The sequence below is a fragment of the Coregonus clupeaformis genome, chromosome 36 (genome assembly GCF_020615455.1).
Source record: "Coregonus clupeaformis isolate EN_2021a chromosome 36, ASM2061545v1, whole genome shotgun sequence".
NCBI lineage: Eukaryota > Metazoa > Chordata > Actinopteri > Salmoniformes > Salmonidae > Coregonus > Coregonus clupeaformis.
Window position 1 is genome coordinate 19,052,072 of NC_059227.1, and position 18,081 is coordinate 19,070,152.

The window sequence follows — 18,081 nt, forward strand, 5'->3', positions numbered from 1 at the left end:
CTTTTGAGGGCGTATGTTATTTGAGGACGAATGAAACAATTGTAAATGTGTCTTTCATAGACCCTATTTGTGAAGCTACATTTAGTAAAATCTTTCCAGTTTCTTTACTCTTGACAAATATATTTGATGTGATGTATCAATAATTAAGTTAGAGACGACATTGTACATCACTGCATGGTCAGTCCAATAAATAATTCTGAAAATAAGTGTTAAGAGCTGGGATAAACCAGTTTAGGAGGCATGTCTTGTTAAAATAAACCCAGCAGTGTTGTGTCAGCCTCTGAACATCTGTGCTGAGTGTACACTATACTGGCCCTGGCAAAGTTTCCTTTTCAAGTTTGCTTCATGTTCATGCTGCACTCAAGATGTTTCAGTTATTCAATGTAATGTAGTTGGTTGTGCTTGGACTCTTCTCTTATGGTGCTAAATGTGGTAGAAAGACCTTTGAGCAGAACTCTGATCACACAGACTGTGTTCGCCAACATTCGAAGGGAAAATATTGCTCACACTTAAAGTTCAAAATGTTTCTGTGAACAAACGGATAGAATAGGCCTACGTGGTTGTGGTCCCTTCTCGACAATACAGTTGGACATAAAGTATATGGAAAACAATATGGTATGATATTTACTTTCACATCCTGTTCTTAAACATGAAAGGGACTCATTTGAGCATTAGTGATATTACTTCTTTGGAGGCATCTCTCCCTTTACTCTACTATCTCTTCTTTTACTCTACTCCTATCTCTCCCTTTACTCTACTCCTATCTCTCTCTTTACTCTACTCCTATCTATCCCTTTACTCTACTCCTATATCTCCCTCTACTCCTATCTCTCTCTTTACTCTACTCCTATCTATCCCTTTACTCTACTCCTATCTATCCCTTTACTCTACTCCTATCTCTTCTTTTACTCTACTCATATCTCTCCCTTTACTCTACTCCTATCTTTCCCTTTACTCTACTCCTATCTCTCCCTTTACTCTACTCCTATCTCTCTCTTTACTCTACTCCTATCTCTCCCTCTACTCCTATCTCTCTCTTTAATTGCTGAAATTGAGACATTACTACCTAACTACACACAGAATTCTCATTACAGACCTCTATTTATACGTTATATCAGACCAGCCCTGACGTTAAACGGTTTGATGGTCTAGTCTGCTAGCTCCAACCAGAGCAGGATATATTGATATTATGTTGGCCTCTAATGATCTTTCATCAAATCTGTCTATTAATCCCCTCACCAGTACCCAGCCTCTGATTGGTCTATGGGAGGAGGCCCACATGCATGTCTGTAAACTCTCATCATAGAGTAAAATAAATTAATGTCTGATTCAGGTTTATAAAACCATATTGTGCTTTTTGTGCTTGTTATTTTGCCAGCATTCAAATATAACCCTGAAGAAATCTGATTCAAATGTGGAATAAGACAGACGTGCTTATGCTAATGGTAACTTTGTGGGAACCTTTGAGGAGACAGAGACATTCATATGACATATTGCATCTTAAAAACATATATTATGTGGATATGTTTGATATACTGTATATATAGTGTATCTGTGTGGTTTTCCTGCATGTATATTAGCCCTTGTTATAAATAAAACCAAGTTGGGTTATGTTAGGCATATATTTACATTTACATTTAAGTCATTTAGCAGACGCTCTTATCCAGAGCGACTTACAAATTGGTGCATTCAACTTAGGATAGCCAGTGGGACAACCACATCTTGATCACAGTAAGTACACTTCTTCAAACAAGCAGCTGTGAGCAAAGTCAGTGCATATTCAGTGTCCCAGGTGTGTGGGTGACTTGATCAGGGTTATTGATCAGACTGAAACGTGAATGGATTAAGTTAATAACCTTTAACTGCAGTGGGGTAAATCAGGGTCACACAGTGTGTTTCTTGGTAGTCTTAAACAAAACTGCTTTGAAACAAAAGTATACACCTCAAACACATGGTTATGGGCTTTAAAAAAAGAAGACACTTGTACCATGTCAGATATAGAGTTGAAATGTATTCCATTTTGAGTTTGCATCCCAATATTAAACTTTATATACATCACAGAAGACTGAAATATAACAAAACTGTCTGACATAGAAACACAGGATTTTCAGTGTTTTTTAACATTTAAATAATGTTTATTAATTATGAAAAATATGAATATCATTCCACCCATGAGGCCACTAGGTCATTTGACTACAGGAAAGGGGTTGCTACTACAGGTCTGTCTGTGGCCTGGGGTGCTGTAGCAGTTGAAGCTGTTACCTCCAGAACACATGTATGTAGCCATGCTAGCATGGGTTCCAATCAGACCCACTGCTCTTCTGGCAAACTCTCTCCCTCCATCTTTCCTGTTTTACTCACTACCCTATCCAGTAACATTCTCACTGGGTTATTTTAGGTTATTTACAAAACATGTACAAATATGAAAGGAGTGGGAAATTAATTATCACAGAGAGAATATATTAATTATTACATGAGTGAAGATTCTATGTATTTTATTTATGTTAGTGAACTTCTCAAACCTGCTTATTTGGCAAGTAATGTAATTTAGATCCCAAAAAGAGCACAGTGGTAGAACAATAGACAGAGTGTAATACCATCCGGCCCTTAAGCACCCAAATGCATTCCCATCAGATTTACATACCGATTGATGACGTGACCTTTTTTCTCAAAGCGCATGAACTCATCATGAACAATGGAATTCCTAAGGTGTATTCATATGTTGGACATTCATTTTGCACATCATTCTTCAGACAGCAATAATTCATTAAGCCATCCCGGAGATCTTGACTGGGTCTTGAAATAATTTTCGTTTGGACCAAGAAGCAGGCACTGGGGGGTGGTGTCTTGTGTGTTTGTCAGCCTCCCAGCTCTGTCTTCAATGTAATTGATACCACAATAAACCCTGTTTCAGACTGAGGTTCCATGCCAGAGGTCCCCTCTCGTGGTGCTTGGCTACCCTACCTGGTGCCTGTGGACAGGGGAGAGGAGAGACTTGCTCCAGTCTCCAGAACCTCTGTGTTTGTGGAGACACGGTGTGCTCTCATCCCTCTGCCAGATATCTGCCGCACATTAACACTTCCAAGGGCTCTCAGAGGAGACTGGTGTGATGAATAACTCTGCAGACTGAGGGGCTAGGAGAGCTAGGAGAGGAGCCTGAGTATGACCAGACCAGACTCCGCTATCACACTCGCTTCACTTCAGATAACGGCTGTGATTTGAGAGGAAAAACAATAGAACATCAGAGCCTGATACTTGGCTGCCCCCATGCAACTCCCTCCCTCTATATACCTCCTTTATCATCTCAGTTGAAAACCATATGTTTCTGTAAGTACTAAGTACTGGAGTGATGTGCACTGTCAGGTAAATCTTGACGAAAGTGTTTATGCTCTCTCTCGCTCTCGCTCTCTATTTCGCTCACTCTCTCTCTCTCACTATCTCTCTCTTTTCTCTCTTCTCTTTCTCCTCTCTCTCTCTCTCATTAGTATACAAATATATCTCCCTGTCTATTTCTACAGGTACTGGGCTCATCTGGATGGATGATATGGCCTGTGTTGGGAATGAAGACACCATCCACCAGTGCAAGTTCTCAGGCTGGGGCAAGACCAACTGTGGGCATGTGGAGGACGCGGGGGTGACATGCAACACCTAACACCCACCATTTTAACTCCCACCGAGTTCAGTTTGAAACTGCAGAGTTAAATTGCAGATGAAAGGCAGTGTGAGGTAGAGTAGAGGGGCTGTGTCCTGCTGTCCTACACACACTCACCGCTGTGGGCAACTGATTTGACAGTTATGTGCAAACATGCTTTGACTTCAGACCCCTTTATGGCCTCTTGGCTGACTATTGTCCACGTAAAGTATGTTTAACAATAGCTGGTACTTCTTAGCTGAACTAGATGCAGTGCCTATAAAGGACCAACTTCAAAAATTGTCAGTCACAAATGTTTGTCCAATTGTTGATGGGTGAAGCGATTACAAAGAAAAGAAAGGGAACTAATGCCATTTGAAATAGATGTATGGCTCGGCCCCAGTACGATTGATTGGTTTGATTTGACCATTTCTGCCTGTGGAGCCAGCATTGTTTTTTATCATCATGAATGAGAGTCTCTCTCTCTCTATCTCGCTCTCTTTCATGATTCTCCCTTCAACTGGCTAATTTTGATTATGTTAGAGCGCAGCCAAAAATGCCACTATCTTCATCGTCAATTGCAGGGGCGGTTTGGAGACTGTTTGTTTTATGTATGGAAACCAGGACTAATTACAGTAAGACAAATTACAGCCTAAGATTTATTTTTATATTTTATTAAATAGTAAAACATGCACAATGAATTGAGGTTTATCACAGGAAAAGAAACAAGAAAGATGGATTATTGTGTGAAATAAACTAAAATAACCGCTGATGTAATACACTTTCAAATGTAAATCAAGTGTTGCCATGATATGATGGCTGTAAGAAAGTCTGAGCATGATATCTTTTATCATAGATTTATGTAGATGATCCTAGACAAATATTGCTTTAGGATAAGCAAAGATATGTGCTGAGATCCCGAGGACTAGGTTTGATACAGTCTGAGACACATGAATCTGGACTGTCTCTCAGTATTTCATTTGGAGCATTGAAGCAGCTCCCCTTTAGACATGGTCCTCAATTTCTTCCACTGAGGTTCATGCTCAGACAAGTGCTATAGAGGTGTAATAAGAGTGCTATAGAGTAGTGGAGGTTGGTGAGAGGAGCTATAGGAGGATGGGCCCATTGTAATGGTTGGAATGGAATAAATGGAACGGTATCAAAGACATCAAACATATGGAAACCACATTTCTGACTCCATTCCTTAATTCCATTCCAGCCATTACAATGAGCCCATCGCTCCTCCCACCAGCCTCCAGTGCTATAGAGTGCTATAGAGTTTACTGTTTGGAATACCTGAGCCGACAAGGTGAAAAATCTGTAGATGTGCCCTTGAGCAAGGCTCTTGACCCTAATTTGCTCCAGGGGTGCCATACTACTATGGCTGTCCCTGTAAAACAACACATTTCATTGCACCTACAGTGAGGGAAAAAAGTATTTGATCCCCTGCTGATTTTGTACGTTTGCCCACTGACAAAGAAATGATCAGTCTATAATTTTAATGGTAGGTTTATTTGAACAGTGAGAGACAGAATAACAACAAAAAAATCCAGAAAAACGCTTGTCAAAAATGTTATTAATTGATTTGCATTTTAATGAGGGAAATAGGTATTTGACCCCCTCTCAATCAGAAAGATTTCTGGCTCCCAGGTGTCTTTTATACAGGTAACAAGAGCTCTCCAAGGATGTCAAGGACAAGATTGTAGACCTACACAAGGCTGGAATGGGCTACAAGACCATCACCAAGCAGCTTGGTGAGAAGGTGACAACAGTTGGTGCGATTATTCGCAAATGGAAGAAACACAAAAGGACTGTCAATCTCTCTCGGCCTGGGGCTCCATGCAAGATCTCACCTCATGGAGTTGCAATGATCATGAGAACGGTGAGGAATCAGCCCAGAACTACACGGGAGGATCTTGTCAATGATCTCAAGGCAGCTGGGACCATAGTCACCAAGAAAACAATTGGTAACACACTACGCCGTGAAGGACTGAAATCCTGCAGAGCCCGCAAGGTCCCCCTGCTCAAGAAAGCACATATACAGGCCCGTCTGAAGTTTGCCAATACACATCTGAATGATTCAGAGGAGAACTGGGTGAAAGTGTTGTGGTCAGATGAGACCAAAATCGAGCTTTTTGGCATCAACTCAACTCGCCGTGTTTGGAGGAGGAGGAATGCTGCCTATGACCCCAAGAACACCATCCCCACCGTCAAACATGGAGGTGGAAACATTATGCTTTGGTGGTGTTTTTCTGCTAAGGGGACAGGACAACTTCATCGCATCAAAGGGATGATGGACGGGGACATGTACCGTCAAATCTTGGGTGAGAACCTCCTTCCCTCAGCCAGGGCATTGAAAATGGGTCGTGGATGGGTATTCCAGCATGACAATGACCCAAAACACATTAAGGTCCTGGGGTGGCCTAGCCAGTCTCCAGACCTTAATCCCATAGAAAATCTGTGGAGGGAGCTGAAGGTTTGAGTTGCCAAACGTCAGGCTCGAAACCTTAATGACTTGGAGAAGATCTGCAAAGAGGAGTGGGACAAAATCCCTCCTGAGATGTGTGCAAACCCGATGGCCAACTACAAGAAACGTCTGACCTCTGTGATTGCCAACAAGGGTTTTGCCACCAAGTATTAGTCATGTTTTGCAAAGGGGTCAAATACTTATTTCCCTCATTAAAATGCAAATCAATTTATACAATTTTTGACATGGGTTTTTCAGGATTTTGTTGTTGTTATTCTGTCTCTCACTGTTCAAATAAACCTACCATTAAAATTATAGACTGATCATGTCTTGGGCAAACGTACAAAATCAGCAGGGGATCAAATACTTTTTTCCCTCACTGTATCTGGTGTATGTGACAATATAACATATTTCCCCCCCTTTTTTTTAAGCTAACAGTCAAAGATAACACCTTACCCTTTTTGTATATTTTCACTCAGATTGATCATGCTTCCCTCTTGGGAAAGGTCCTTAAACAGAAAAGAACTAGAAAAATATTTTTTATTGGAATTCTTCCTAATTATTTTCATATAAATAAATTATTCTGGTTTTGTAGAAATACGTATTCCTACAGTATGTGATCATTACTATTATAATCCACTCTCAAATATTCAACTAGGGTGCAGTTAGTCTGTGAACATAACAGAGGTAATTTTTGCATGGATCTTCAACTGTTCTGTAAATTCATCACTGTCATGCAATGCTTTTTCATGTACAGGGGAGCAGCCTGCACAGGGACCACAAACCCAGGTTCCCACTTTAGGAACATACTATCAAATACCAGGATGTTATGATTGCTACAGTATGTGAAGTCGAGATTGGTTGATGTGTTATACCATGGTACCCCTGTAACCCTAACCACCACTTTTATTGGACAAGATTTAATAAGGACTTTTGAGGAGTGTAAATATCTGTTTATCAATTGTGCTGGTCATAACACCCAGCCCACATCAAAAAAATACTACAGTTTACTATAGAATACTACAGCACTTATTATAAAATTCTCTTCTTAAAATGTGATTTTAAACCTAACACTAACTTTAACCCTAACCTTAAACACTAACCTTAAATTTAGACGAAAAAGCTCATTTTTGTTTTCATGAATATCCCAATTTGTGCCACCCATAAGTGATAAACCTACATGCCAAGTATAGACCATATATTGTGTTACTTACAGATTATAGAAAAGAGCAGAAGTGCTGAATTATGTGTTCAGACCTCAGTCCTACCTACCTACCTACCTACCTACCTACCTACCTACATACATACTGGTTATGGAAAATGTGCTATTTTTAGTACTGCTCCAGTAGCCTCCACTTCTATGTCAAAGATAATAAAACAGAAACACTATAGTAAATACTACAGTAATGTCTGCAAAAACACTACAGTAAATACTACAGTCTGCAAAAACACTACAGTAAATACTACAGTATACAACAATCTTCAAAAACATTACATTAAATACCATAGTAGTATATACTACAGTTATATTTTACTACAGTATTTATACTATAGTTAACTGTAAATATACAGTATACTACAGTAAATACTACAGTAAAGTATGCAAAACACTACAGTAAATACTATAGCATTTATACCATAGTATAGTATAGTATTTTTTCATGTAATATGAAATATTTAAATAAATACAGTGAATATGTGACAATAATATTTAATATGTCAATTAGATAATACTTTTAACTTGATATTTCTTGCTGATAAAAAATTAAAGAAATCATGTACTGTTGAAATAATAAAATGGTATTCATTTGTTTATGTGGACTTGATACATTTTTTTATTAAAATGACGAAGTTAGAGGCAGTTCAGTAGAAAGCTAAGTAATCCTATCCCATACTATAGCGTGTAGCTACATCAAGAGAACAGGTGAAGATGGAGAGAGGAAGTTGGGTATGCCATCTCTGGATTGACAACTGAGAAACAATTACCATAAAAGTGGTTTCACATGGAGGACGGATATAAAAATGACTGCTGGAGAATCACCTGATCACCTCAGCATATGGTGAGCCTAGGGCAGGGGTAGGAAACTGTGTTCCTGGAGTGCTGCCTGTACTGCAGGATTTTGTTCCAACTAGGCACCACACCTGATCAACTGAGGTAATTGATCAGTTCAGTGATTGCCTAAATTCAACACACCTGGTCTTCCAGGTCGGTTAAATAAAAAACATGAAGTCCCTGCGGCTCTCCAGGACCAGCGTTGCCTACCCCTGGCTTAGGGAGAACAAAGACCCTGAATCCCAAGTGAGGGGAAATGCGTTTAATCAACATGTTTTAACTTTTATTGGAGGAAATGTTTATTTAGCAGGTAATAGCACATATTTCATTTTATCATGTAAAATGTTTTGGTCTTTGGTATACCCAGGTTCATACACTCCGATTGTGAAAATTCTTTAGCATCTGGAACTGTCTGTCACGCCCAGGGTGTGATTTTCTATGTTGTATTTTCTATGTTTGTGATCTAGGTTTTGTAGTTCTATGATTGGCCGGGTGTGTTTCCCAATCAGAGGCAGCTGTCGCTCGTTGTCTCTGATTGGGGCGCATACTTAGGCAGCCTATTGGCACTAGTGGGTTGTGGGATCTTGTTCCGTGTTAGGTATGTTGTGTGTGTACCTTGGACTTCACGTTTCGTTTCTTGTTTTGTATTTGTGTTTATAAGTCAAATAAACATGTATGCATATCACGCTGCGCCTTGGTCTGACCCGTTCCTTAACGAACGTGACAGAAGATCCCACCAAACACGGACCAAGCAGCGTGCCCAGGAGGACCGAACACCCTGGACACAGGTGGGGAAGATGTGGTCGTGGGAGGAGATATTTGCGGGGAAAGGGCCATGGGCGAAGGTAGATGCCCAGGCAGGAGAGGAGCAACGGCAACACAGAGGACGCCGGTCGAGGAAGAAGCCCGAGAGACAGCCCCAAGAAAAAAATGTGGGGGGGCTAAAAGGGTGGTTGGCAGAGCCTAGTGTTAGAGCAGCGCCAACTCCCCGTACTCACGCGAGGAAGCGTGTGACTGGGCAGGCTCCGTGTAATGCGGAGCTACGTACTGTGTCGCCAGTGTGCCGGCACAGTCCTATACGTCCTGTGCTAGCACCACGCACGTGCCGTGCGAAGATGGGCATCCAGCTACTACAGGGTGTGCCGGCTCAATGCTCCTGGTCTCCAGTATGCCTCCTCGGTCCCGCATATCCTGCGCCGGTTCTTCGTACTGTATCGCCAGTGCACGTGCACAGCCCTGTGCGACCTGTGCTAATGCCTCACACATACTGTGCGGAAGTAGGCATCCAGCCAGGACGGGTTGTGCCAGCTCTCCGCTTCAGACCTCCAGTCCGCCTACACAGTCCGGTACGGCCCGTTCCTGCTCCTCGCACCAAGCCAGTGGTGCGCGTCGCCAGCCCGGTCCGGCCTGTTCCTGCTCCTCGCACCAAACCAGTGGTGCGTGTTCCCAGCCCGGCCCGGCCTGTTCCTGCTCCTCTCACCAAGCCAGTGGTGTGCGTCGCCAGCCCGGCCCGGCCTGTTCCTGCTCCTCGCACCAAGCCAGTGGTGCGCAACGCAGGCCCGGCCTGTTCCTGCTCCTCGCACCAAGCCAGTGGTGCGCGTCGCCAGCCCGGCCCGTTCCTGCTCCTCCCACCAAGCCAGTGGTGCGCGTCGCCGGCCCGGCCTGTTCCTGCTCCTCGCACCAAACCAGTGGTGCGTGTTCCCAGCCCGGCCCGGCCTGTTCCTGCTCCTCGCACCAAGCCAGTGGTGAGCGTCGCCAGCCCGGCCCGGCCTGTTCCTGCTCCTCGCACCAAGCCAGTGGTGCGCGTCGCCAGTCCGGCCCGGCCTGTTCCCGTACCTCGCACCAACCTAGTGGTGCGCGTCGCCAGTCCGGCCTGGCCTGTTCCTGCTCCTCGCACCAAGCCAGTGGTGCGTGTCGCCAGTCCGGCCCGGCCCGTTCCTGCTCCTCGCACCAGACCAGTGGTGAGTGTTCCTAGTCCGGCACGGCCCGTGCCCGTTCCACCGGTGCCTGGTCCGGCACCAGTCAGCAGCTCCAGTCCGGAGTCAGAGTAGTCCGCTCCACCAGTGCCTGATCCAGCTCCGGTAAGCTGCTCCAGTCCGGAGCCAGAGCAGTCCGCTCCACCGGTGCCTGATCCAGCTCCGGTCAGCTGCTCCACTCCGGAGCCAGAGCAGTCCACTCCACCGGGGTCCAGTCCAGCTCCGGTCAGCGGCTCCACTCCGGAGCCAGAGCAGTCCGCTACACCGGTGCCCGGTTCAGCTCCGGTCAGCGGCTCCAGTCCAGACCCAGACGTCAGCCCCTCTCCAGGTTCGGGGTCTCCCACACCAGGGTCCAGACAGGGCTTGGAGTATAGTGGGAGGAAGGAGAGGGGAAGCAGCGCGCCGAGGTCCAGACCAGACCAGGGGCGCAACAGGGAGGCGGAGAATAGGTGGTGGTCACGCCCGGAGCCGGATCCGCCTCCGAGGCGGAATGCCCACCCGGCCCCTACCCTGTTAAGTAAAGGTTGTGCGGTCGGAGTCCGCACCTTTGGGGGTGGGGGAGGGTACTGTCACGCCCTGACTCTGGGGACTCCTATTTGTTGAGTCAGGGTTTGACTTTCTATGTTGTGATGTTCTATGTTGTATTTTCTAGGTTTAGATCTAGTACGTCTAGATCTATGTTGGCCGGTGTGGTTCCCAATCAGAGGCAGCTGTCGCTCGTTGTCTCTGATTGGGGACCATACTTAGGCAGCCTATTGGCACTAGTGTGTTGTGGGATCTTGTTCCGTGTGAGGTTTGTTGTGTGTTACCTTTGGACGTCACGTTTCGTTGGTTTATTGTTTTGTCGTTGTTTATTAAGTTTAAAATAAACATGTATGCATATCACGCTGCGCCTTGGTCTGACCCGTCTATAAACGAACGTGACACTGTCTCAAATTATTTTTTCTACCCTCAGTTTTATGTCAAATGCAGACAAACAACACCAAGTTGTTTATTTGAGGTACGACATGAGGACAATATTTGTTAAGAGATATTTCAGTGGAATTCACAGATAGACAAAGGAACCGTTGGACTCTTATCCTCTATAGTACCCACAAGGGCTCTCTGGCATTAACATCCATGACTGTCACATTGAGTCAGCTCGGTACGATGGTTTGAAATAACAATCATTGGAACTATTTACAGAGATTTTGTGCAAGCGGTAGTGGGCTCAATAACTATATCTCTTCAGTCCATTTATGGAAAGAAACCACATTGTTCAGAGCAGGGTCACGTCACATAACTCAGAGAGAGATAGCGCAGTTCCAGCAATCAGCACTGCTCAACGCGTAAGTTTAAAAAATTAGGAAGTTCCCAGGCTGCACTTTGAAGTGCTACCCCAGAGCCCTCCAGAACTCCCCCATATTCCCATAAGTATTCTGGACAGGATCAGCTCTATAAGAAAGAGTCCTCCCTTGAGATTTGACAGACGCTGTTTGCTATTGTAAACTAGCGAGCGTTATCGTGGCCTTTGGCCTGGATTTCCTGAACACTCTTCCATCTCCTGTGTCTGAATGTTCAGATGAAGCTGCTGCTGAGAGCTGTTGGAACACACATTCTGTCGACATGTCCATATACAGAATTGATTAACTTATGTACACTGGATGTGATCCAAAGTAATGTAAAGCTAAACAATAAGCCAGAAATTGTCAATGCAGTTGATTATTTAAGTAAAACAATGGACAAATAAAACACGTATACAGAACAACGTTTGACATTGAAAACATGCATGAAATGATTAAATTGTGGATTTCCTCAATTCCACCCAATTTGAGCAGAGCTGAGGACCGCTCCTTCTCCCCCTCCAGAGCCCACACTGAGGTTTGACCAAGGAACACACTCTTTTAGAAAAACAACCACAACATGTAGCAAGCCCACAAAAATGAGCTGTTTTCTAACCAGTCTTCTTCATATTAAACTGTGTTTCTACAATATAGTGCTGAAGGAAAGAGGGAAAACAACTAGAGTATTGAAATCATTCCCACCAGTGATTAAACAGCATGCAGTACCACCTGGAAGGGCAGTATGGCTGGAGCATGGTCTGCCCATTGCTATGGTGAGGTGGTGTAGCTATACACGTGGAGAAATGGGGTAAGACACATTAATCAATGTGCCTCAACTATTCTTGGGATAATTTCAGACACACATGCAGGCTACAGCAGACATCTGCTCAAATGTGGCTGGTTAAATAACAAATTAAACAGGGGATTTGTCCCTTGATCTGCAGAAAATCTGGACGTATGGATATCTGTTCTGCCACTAGAGTCCAGGGGTTGGCCCCAAACATGAAAATGTAAGATCAATAGAGACTTTTTCTTTTACACTTATGTAAACACAGTCTCTGATAGAGTGCAGAACATTTGCATACCCCAAAGCTGTCTTTTCTCCCCTTAGAACACACACCATTTCAGTCAAGAAAAAGAGACACATGCAATGAACATAATTGTTGTTTATTTTTTTCATAAGAGAGAAACAACACAGGTCTGACAAGTTGGCTCCTCATGAGTCTCACGTTTCTGTGCACTACAGTAGGCCTACATTGATTTGGAATCTGATGTATCCTCCTTGCTCAGCACACCACTGGTGGTCACATATCTACCTATTTGTAACCTGTGGTCATGACATGCACTATAGGTTTGTAAGATGTTTAATGTAGGGTAAAGCACTTTGGTGCACCTATATGTGCCCACAGTCCACACCATTGACCGTAAAGGTCCACACAAACAACATACCTCTCTATTTAGCTCATAAGCCTGCCCTCTGCTGGTGTATTTTACTTGACTATATTTTCTACAAGCATAAACTGTGAGTTTTTAAAATCAAACCAGAAACACCATTAGCTACATCATTACATTTTATTATACATCAAACCACTGCCACTGACCTGTATTTCAGATGAGCTGAGGGGAGGATGGCTCATAATAATGTCTAGGAACAGAGCCAATGGCATCAAACACATGGAAACCATGTGTTTGATGTATTTGATCCCATTCCACTCATCCTCTCCAGTCATTACCATGAGCCCGTTCTCCCCAATTAAGGTGCCACCAACCTCCTGTGGCTCAATCACTGTATATACGAATGGGCTACATATTTTTGTGGGTTACCCCTGCACCTCTTTGATTCAGAGGGGTTAAATGCGGAAGGCACATTTCAGTTGAATACATTCAGTTGTGCAACTGACTAGGTATCCCATTTCCTTACATATTTTAAAAACGCTTTTCTAGTCATTTGACAGATGTGCGGTTTGTCCTTCTAGCGCGCCTGTACTTGACCTACGTAAACCATTTTTGATTTTTGAACGAAAGCTGGGCGCGTTTTCTACTGCATGTTGTGTGATGTAGACATAGGTAGCTACAAGACAGAAATTGATAAGAAATAATAATCAGTGAATTTATCACATTATGCTGTAATTACATAAAACGATCATAATCGCTAACTTTGGGATAACGTTAGATCACTGACCGTTGTTGTTGAAGTTAGCCTAGCACAATACAGTAAGTAACTTACTGTTAAGGCGTTACCGTCTATGAATTGGGAAAAGTTATCCTATATCAGTGGCCTAGTCCTAGATAGCAAGTTAGCTAGCTAGCCAGCCATCTGTGCTAGCATTGAAAGATTATTTTACATCTGTCACATCTCTTTTAAATCTCTATTCACAGATCCAGGAAAGAATGGACTCCACTATTGCCAGTGATGTGAATGGATTCAAGACGCCCTGCAAACCAGACAGGGTGAAGAGCCTTCTCTCTGGTGGCACTGCCAGTCCTAGAACCCCCATAACCATCCCTGCCTCCCCTTTCATGAAGAAACTGGGATGTGGAACTGGGGTGAATGTGTATCTCATGAACAGGTTTGTTTTGTTTAGCTTCTTCAATGTCACCTATGATGTTGGTGTGTCATGAGTCATGACCATGTTCCTATGTGCTCTTTTTTAGAGTTGGTAAACTGAACCTGTCTCCATGGGCTGTCAAAAAGATCAACAACAAATGTGCCTCAAAGCAGGTGGGTGTCTACCAGAGACGACTCTGTGATGAGGCAAAGATCCTGAAAGGCCTGCAACACCCAAACATTGTTGGTAAGAATGAAAAACGTTGTTTTGACAGTCTAATGAATATTTATACTCTACATGAAAAGGGCTACAGTACTTGTACATATTATAATGATAGTGTTGAACAACTCCCAGTCCATGCAATATTTGGTTCTTGATATCCATATTAATAGCCATATTATTTGACAGGATTCCGTGCCTTCACTACTGCCAATGATGGCTCTAAGTGCCTGGCCATGGAGTATGGTGGGGAGCAGTCCCTGAATGACCTGATAGAGCGGAGAAGAGAGGAGGGCCTGAAGGCATATCCCGCTGCCACCATTGAGAAAGTGGCCTTGCATGTGGCGCGTGGCCTACAGGTAACATCATACTCATCATCATCTTTTGAACCCAGTTTACACCTGGTATAGGTCTGGAAGGGGTGGGGAATGGAGAGAGTGCTTGTAAACAGAAAGCTGTAATACCAGGAGGTACTGTAAACTGTATTGGCTTTGATGTGATTATCCAGATAGGCTAATCGATATGGATGGGCTTTATTCATTTCTCATGCTTTGGGGCAGCGAGGTCATGTAAGCAAATGTAATTGAAGATTGCTTTTATACATTGTTCCCCACTCAATCATCCTCTGATGTGAATAAAGACGTGGTGTTGAAGGGTCTTTGAGTTTCTCATCCATTGGTGTTATTACATCAATTTCAGGTTTAGGATTTCAAATGTTCTGTAATCCCCTGAAGGGGTGTTGCTCTCTGCAGCACCTTTTTAACAGTGTCACTGCTGAGTGTAGGGATCTTTGATTCATGGCCTAGCTATGACCAAATAAACTTAAAAGCCACCATGAAATCCCCTCTTAATTATCAGATGTTCCTGTTTCCTCTTTCCCTCTCATTGTTCCCAGATGCTTCACATAATTCCATATTTTAACGTGAGTCAAACACATATGACTGTGTACAATTGTTTATAGAAGTATAGTAAGGAAACACTGGAATGTATATCTTTTTTTCACCTTCTCCAGTACCTTCACAACGAGAAGAAGCTACTACATGGCGACATGAAGTCTTGCAATGTTGTCATCAAGGGTGACTTTGAGACCGTCAAAATCTGTGATGTGGGAGTCTCCTTGCAGTTGGATGAGAATATGAAAGGTAGATGTCACTGTCTGAGCCGAATACATGCGCTCAAACACTGGGGAAAATAGGCATAACTTGATATTTTGGTCGTTAGGCCTCGTTTCCCCATGTTGTCAGACAACCTGTCTTTCTCTCTGTTCGATAGTGTGAACCTGAGAAATTAGTCATGTGTAAACACTGATTTGACTTTAACAAAGTGCATTCCTACTAGCCCGGTTTAGGACTCTGGGAGTAATGCCAAACATCTGTTGTTGTTCCTGCAAAGTAGCCTGTTGATGATTTTCACAATATTGCACACACTCATGTCATGAGCCTAATGGAACACATGCCAAGGGCTTTCTCAGAAATACAGCCTGTGAATTCATGGAAGTGATGCTGTAGGGAGGGGTATAGAGTAACAGCACAATGTACAGGTGGTTTGCCATGTAAACAATGTCTGTTTTCTTCATGAGGTCATGGAACCTCTCGATGAAAAAGGCACAATCAATGAAGTTAATGTATTCTTGTATTTCAGAAATAGGCCTAGGCAATAGTGAATAATTCCTGGTGTCAACAAGTAAAATGCAATAAGAAGAGTTTTGTTTACCTCAAACCAAATGCTGAAGAGCTTTGTGTTTAATGCACATTAATACTTTTATTTAGACAAAAATTGGTAATAGTTTCAATCCTGTCATGGTAACTTTCATGCGGTTTGCATGTAAATGCTTTGAGCAATGTGTGTGATTTAATTATAGTTAAGAGATGTTAACATTGGCAAGAACATGAAAGGGGATAAAAATGTTTATAATACCTCCGTTTCTGTTTCTTAGCCTTCTAAGCAAATACATTCCTCATCTTTATTCTTAAATAGTTTATCTTAAACATGTTCCCAACTTTAGGATCTTTAAATTATATTTTTGGATTTGCTGAGAACCACGAATACTCACAAATAAACTGTCAAATGTAAGAACACCCAATAAGCCTAAAAACCAAGGCTTCAATCACTGCATTAAGTGTTTAAACCTATTCCTGTAAACCTCTCAATCCCAGTGAGTAACCCTAAAGCAGAGTATGTTGGCACTGAGCCGTGGAAGCCCAAGGAGGCTCTGGAAGAGGGAGGCGTGATCACGGACAAGGCAGACATCTTTGCTTACGGACTGACCCTGTGGGAGATGATGACTCTGGCCATGCCTCACCTGGAGATGGAGAACAGTGAGGAGGAGGGTATGGAGTGTTCTCATACTCTGGCTGTATTTGAATCTATTGCTCTTTTAAGTATATTTCCCTTACATGAACTTGTTTTAGAGAACATTATTTCATAAGAGCTCAGATTTTAGTCACTGTTTGACAAATGTTTCTTTCCCATAAGTTCTGTCACAAACAATATCACTTGCTCAATGATTGCTAAAATAATTTTACAATAAACTTTTATATTTCTCTTTTTAGATGACTCAATGGACGAGGATGACTTTGATGAGGATGCCTACTATGAGAAGTTGGGCACCCGACCGGCGCTTGACTCTGACAGCCTTGGGGGAGCCTACCAGAGAATGGTGGAGCTCTTCTGGCTCTGCACGGAGGAGAACCCACAGAAACGCCCCTCGGCTGCCCAAATAGTTCAGGTTCTGGAGTCCAACATGCAGGCGGACAACAAAAACAGTGAGGTCATTGTCATAGACTGATCAGTTAGACTAGTCTCATCTCATGCAAGCCATACTGTAATGTTGACTGGACTTGTTTTCGTGTCCAGAAACCTTTCCTTTCCTGTTTGTCTTGACTCTTATGTATGCAATATCATTGTAATATTCTGTCCTGTACTCTTCTCTTGTCAGGTGAAATATGTAGTAAATCAAATGTATATTTCAGTAAACTGTTATGAAATAATTTAAGGAAGCAGCTTTTTTCTCAAGTTATTCAAACCAGAGGCGACTAATACTTGAGCCATTTGTGTTCATGTCAAATTGATGAGGGCATACATTGTGCTGCATAAACTGAATGTGTAATGTAAAATAGATTATGAATGAATTCTCAGCTAAAACATTCAGGTTGTAATTTCGGGATGTTTCCCCATGCATCATGCATGTCAATGATCATGCAATTAAATGAATTTGCTTAGATGCTCTGCCATACTCATCATTATTGTAACAGACTAGCCTGATTGTTGAAAGGGTATCTTCATATCAACTTCACTGTTTATATACACTGAACAAAAATAAAGGCAACATGTAAAGTGTTGGTCCCATGTTTCATGAGCTGAAATAAAAGATCCCTGAAATGTTCCATATGCACAAAAAGCTTAATCTCAAATGTTGTGCATAAATGTGTTTGTCTGTTAATGAGCATTTCTTCTTTGCCAAGATAATCCATCCACCTGACAGGTGTGGCATATCAAGAAGCTGATTAAACAGCAACTTGTGCTGGGGACAATTTCCACAATGCCACAGATGTCTCAAGTTTTGAGGGAGTGTGCAATTGGCATGCTGACTACAGGAATGTCCACCAGAGCTGTTGCCAGAGAATTTAATGTTCATTTCTCTACCATAAGCCACCAACGTTGTTTTAGAGAATTTGGCAGTACGTCCAACCGGCCTCACAACCGCAGACCAAGTGTAACCACGACGGCCCAGGACCTCCACATCTGGCTACGTCGCCTGCAGGATCGTCGGGGGGGTGGGAGTGCTGAGAAGTATTTCTGTCTGTAATAAAGTCATTTTGTGGGGAAAAACTAATTCTGATTGGCTGGGGCCTGGCTCCCTAG

At 43.0% G+C, this 18,081-nt stretch overlaps 2 protein-coding genes across 3 annotated transcripts in view; both read left to right on the forward strand.

Annotated features, from left to right (window-relative positions):
- The window catches only part of LOC121552905 (scavenger receptor class A member 5-like), a 53,679-nt gene extending 48,873 nt beyond the window's left edge, over positions 1–4,806 (forward strand). Inside the window, exon 9 of the mRNA XM_041866001.2 lies at positions 3,519–4,806. Within this exon, the coding sequence (XP_041721935.2) occupies positions 3,519–3,652 (134 nt within the window). The 3' untranslated portion in view covers positions 3,653–4,806. The remainder of the gene's footprint in view (positions 1–3,518) is intronic.
- An 8,641-nt stretch (positions 4,807–13,447) lies between these two features.
- LOC121552673 (lymphokine-activated killer T-cell-originated protein kinase homolog) lies at positions 13,448–17,554 on the forward strand. 2 transcript variants are annotated; one of them, XM_041865680.2, is made up of 7 exons: positions 13,448–13,663; positions 13,829–14,019; positions 14,105–14,244; positions 14,407–14,576; positions 15,230–15,359; positions 16,374–16,547; positions 16,770–17,554. In XM_041865680.2, the coding sequence occupies exons 2-7, from the start codon at positions 13,841–13,843 to the stop codon at positions 17,003–17,005; spliced, it is 1,029 nt and encodes a 342-aa protein (XP_041721614.1). In that variant the 5' UTR covers positions 13,448–13,663; positions 13,829–13,840; the 3' UTR covers positions 17,006–17,554. The 2 variants fall into 2 exon arrangements, with proteins under 2 accessions (XP_041721614.1, XP_041721615.1); XM_041865681.1 differs by having other exon boundaries at positions 13,462–13,516.
- The last annotated feature ends 527 nt before the right edge of the window (positions 17,555–18,081 follow it).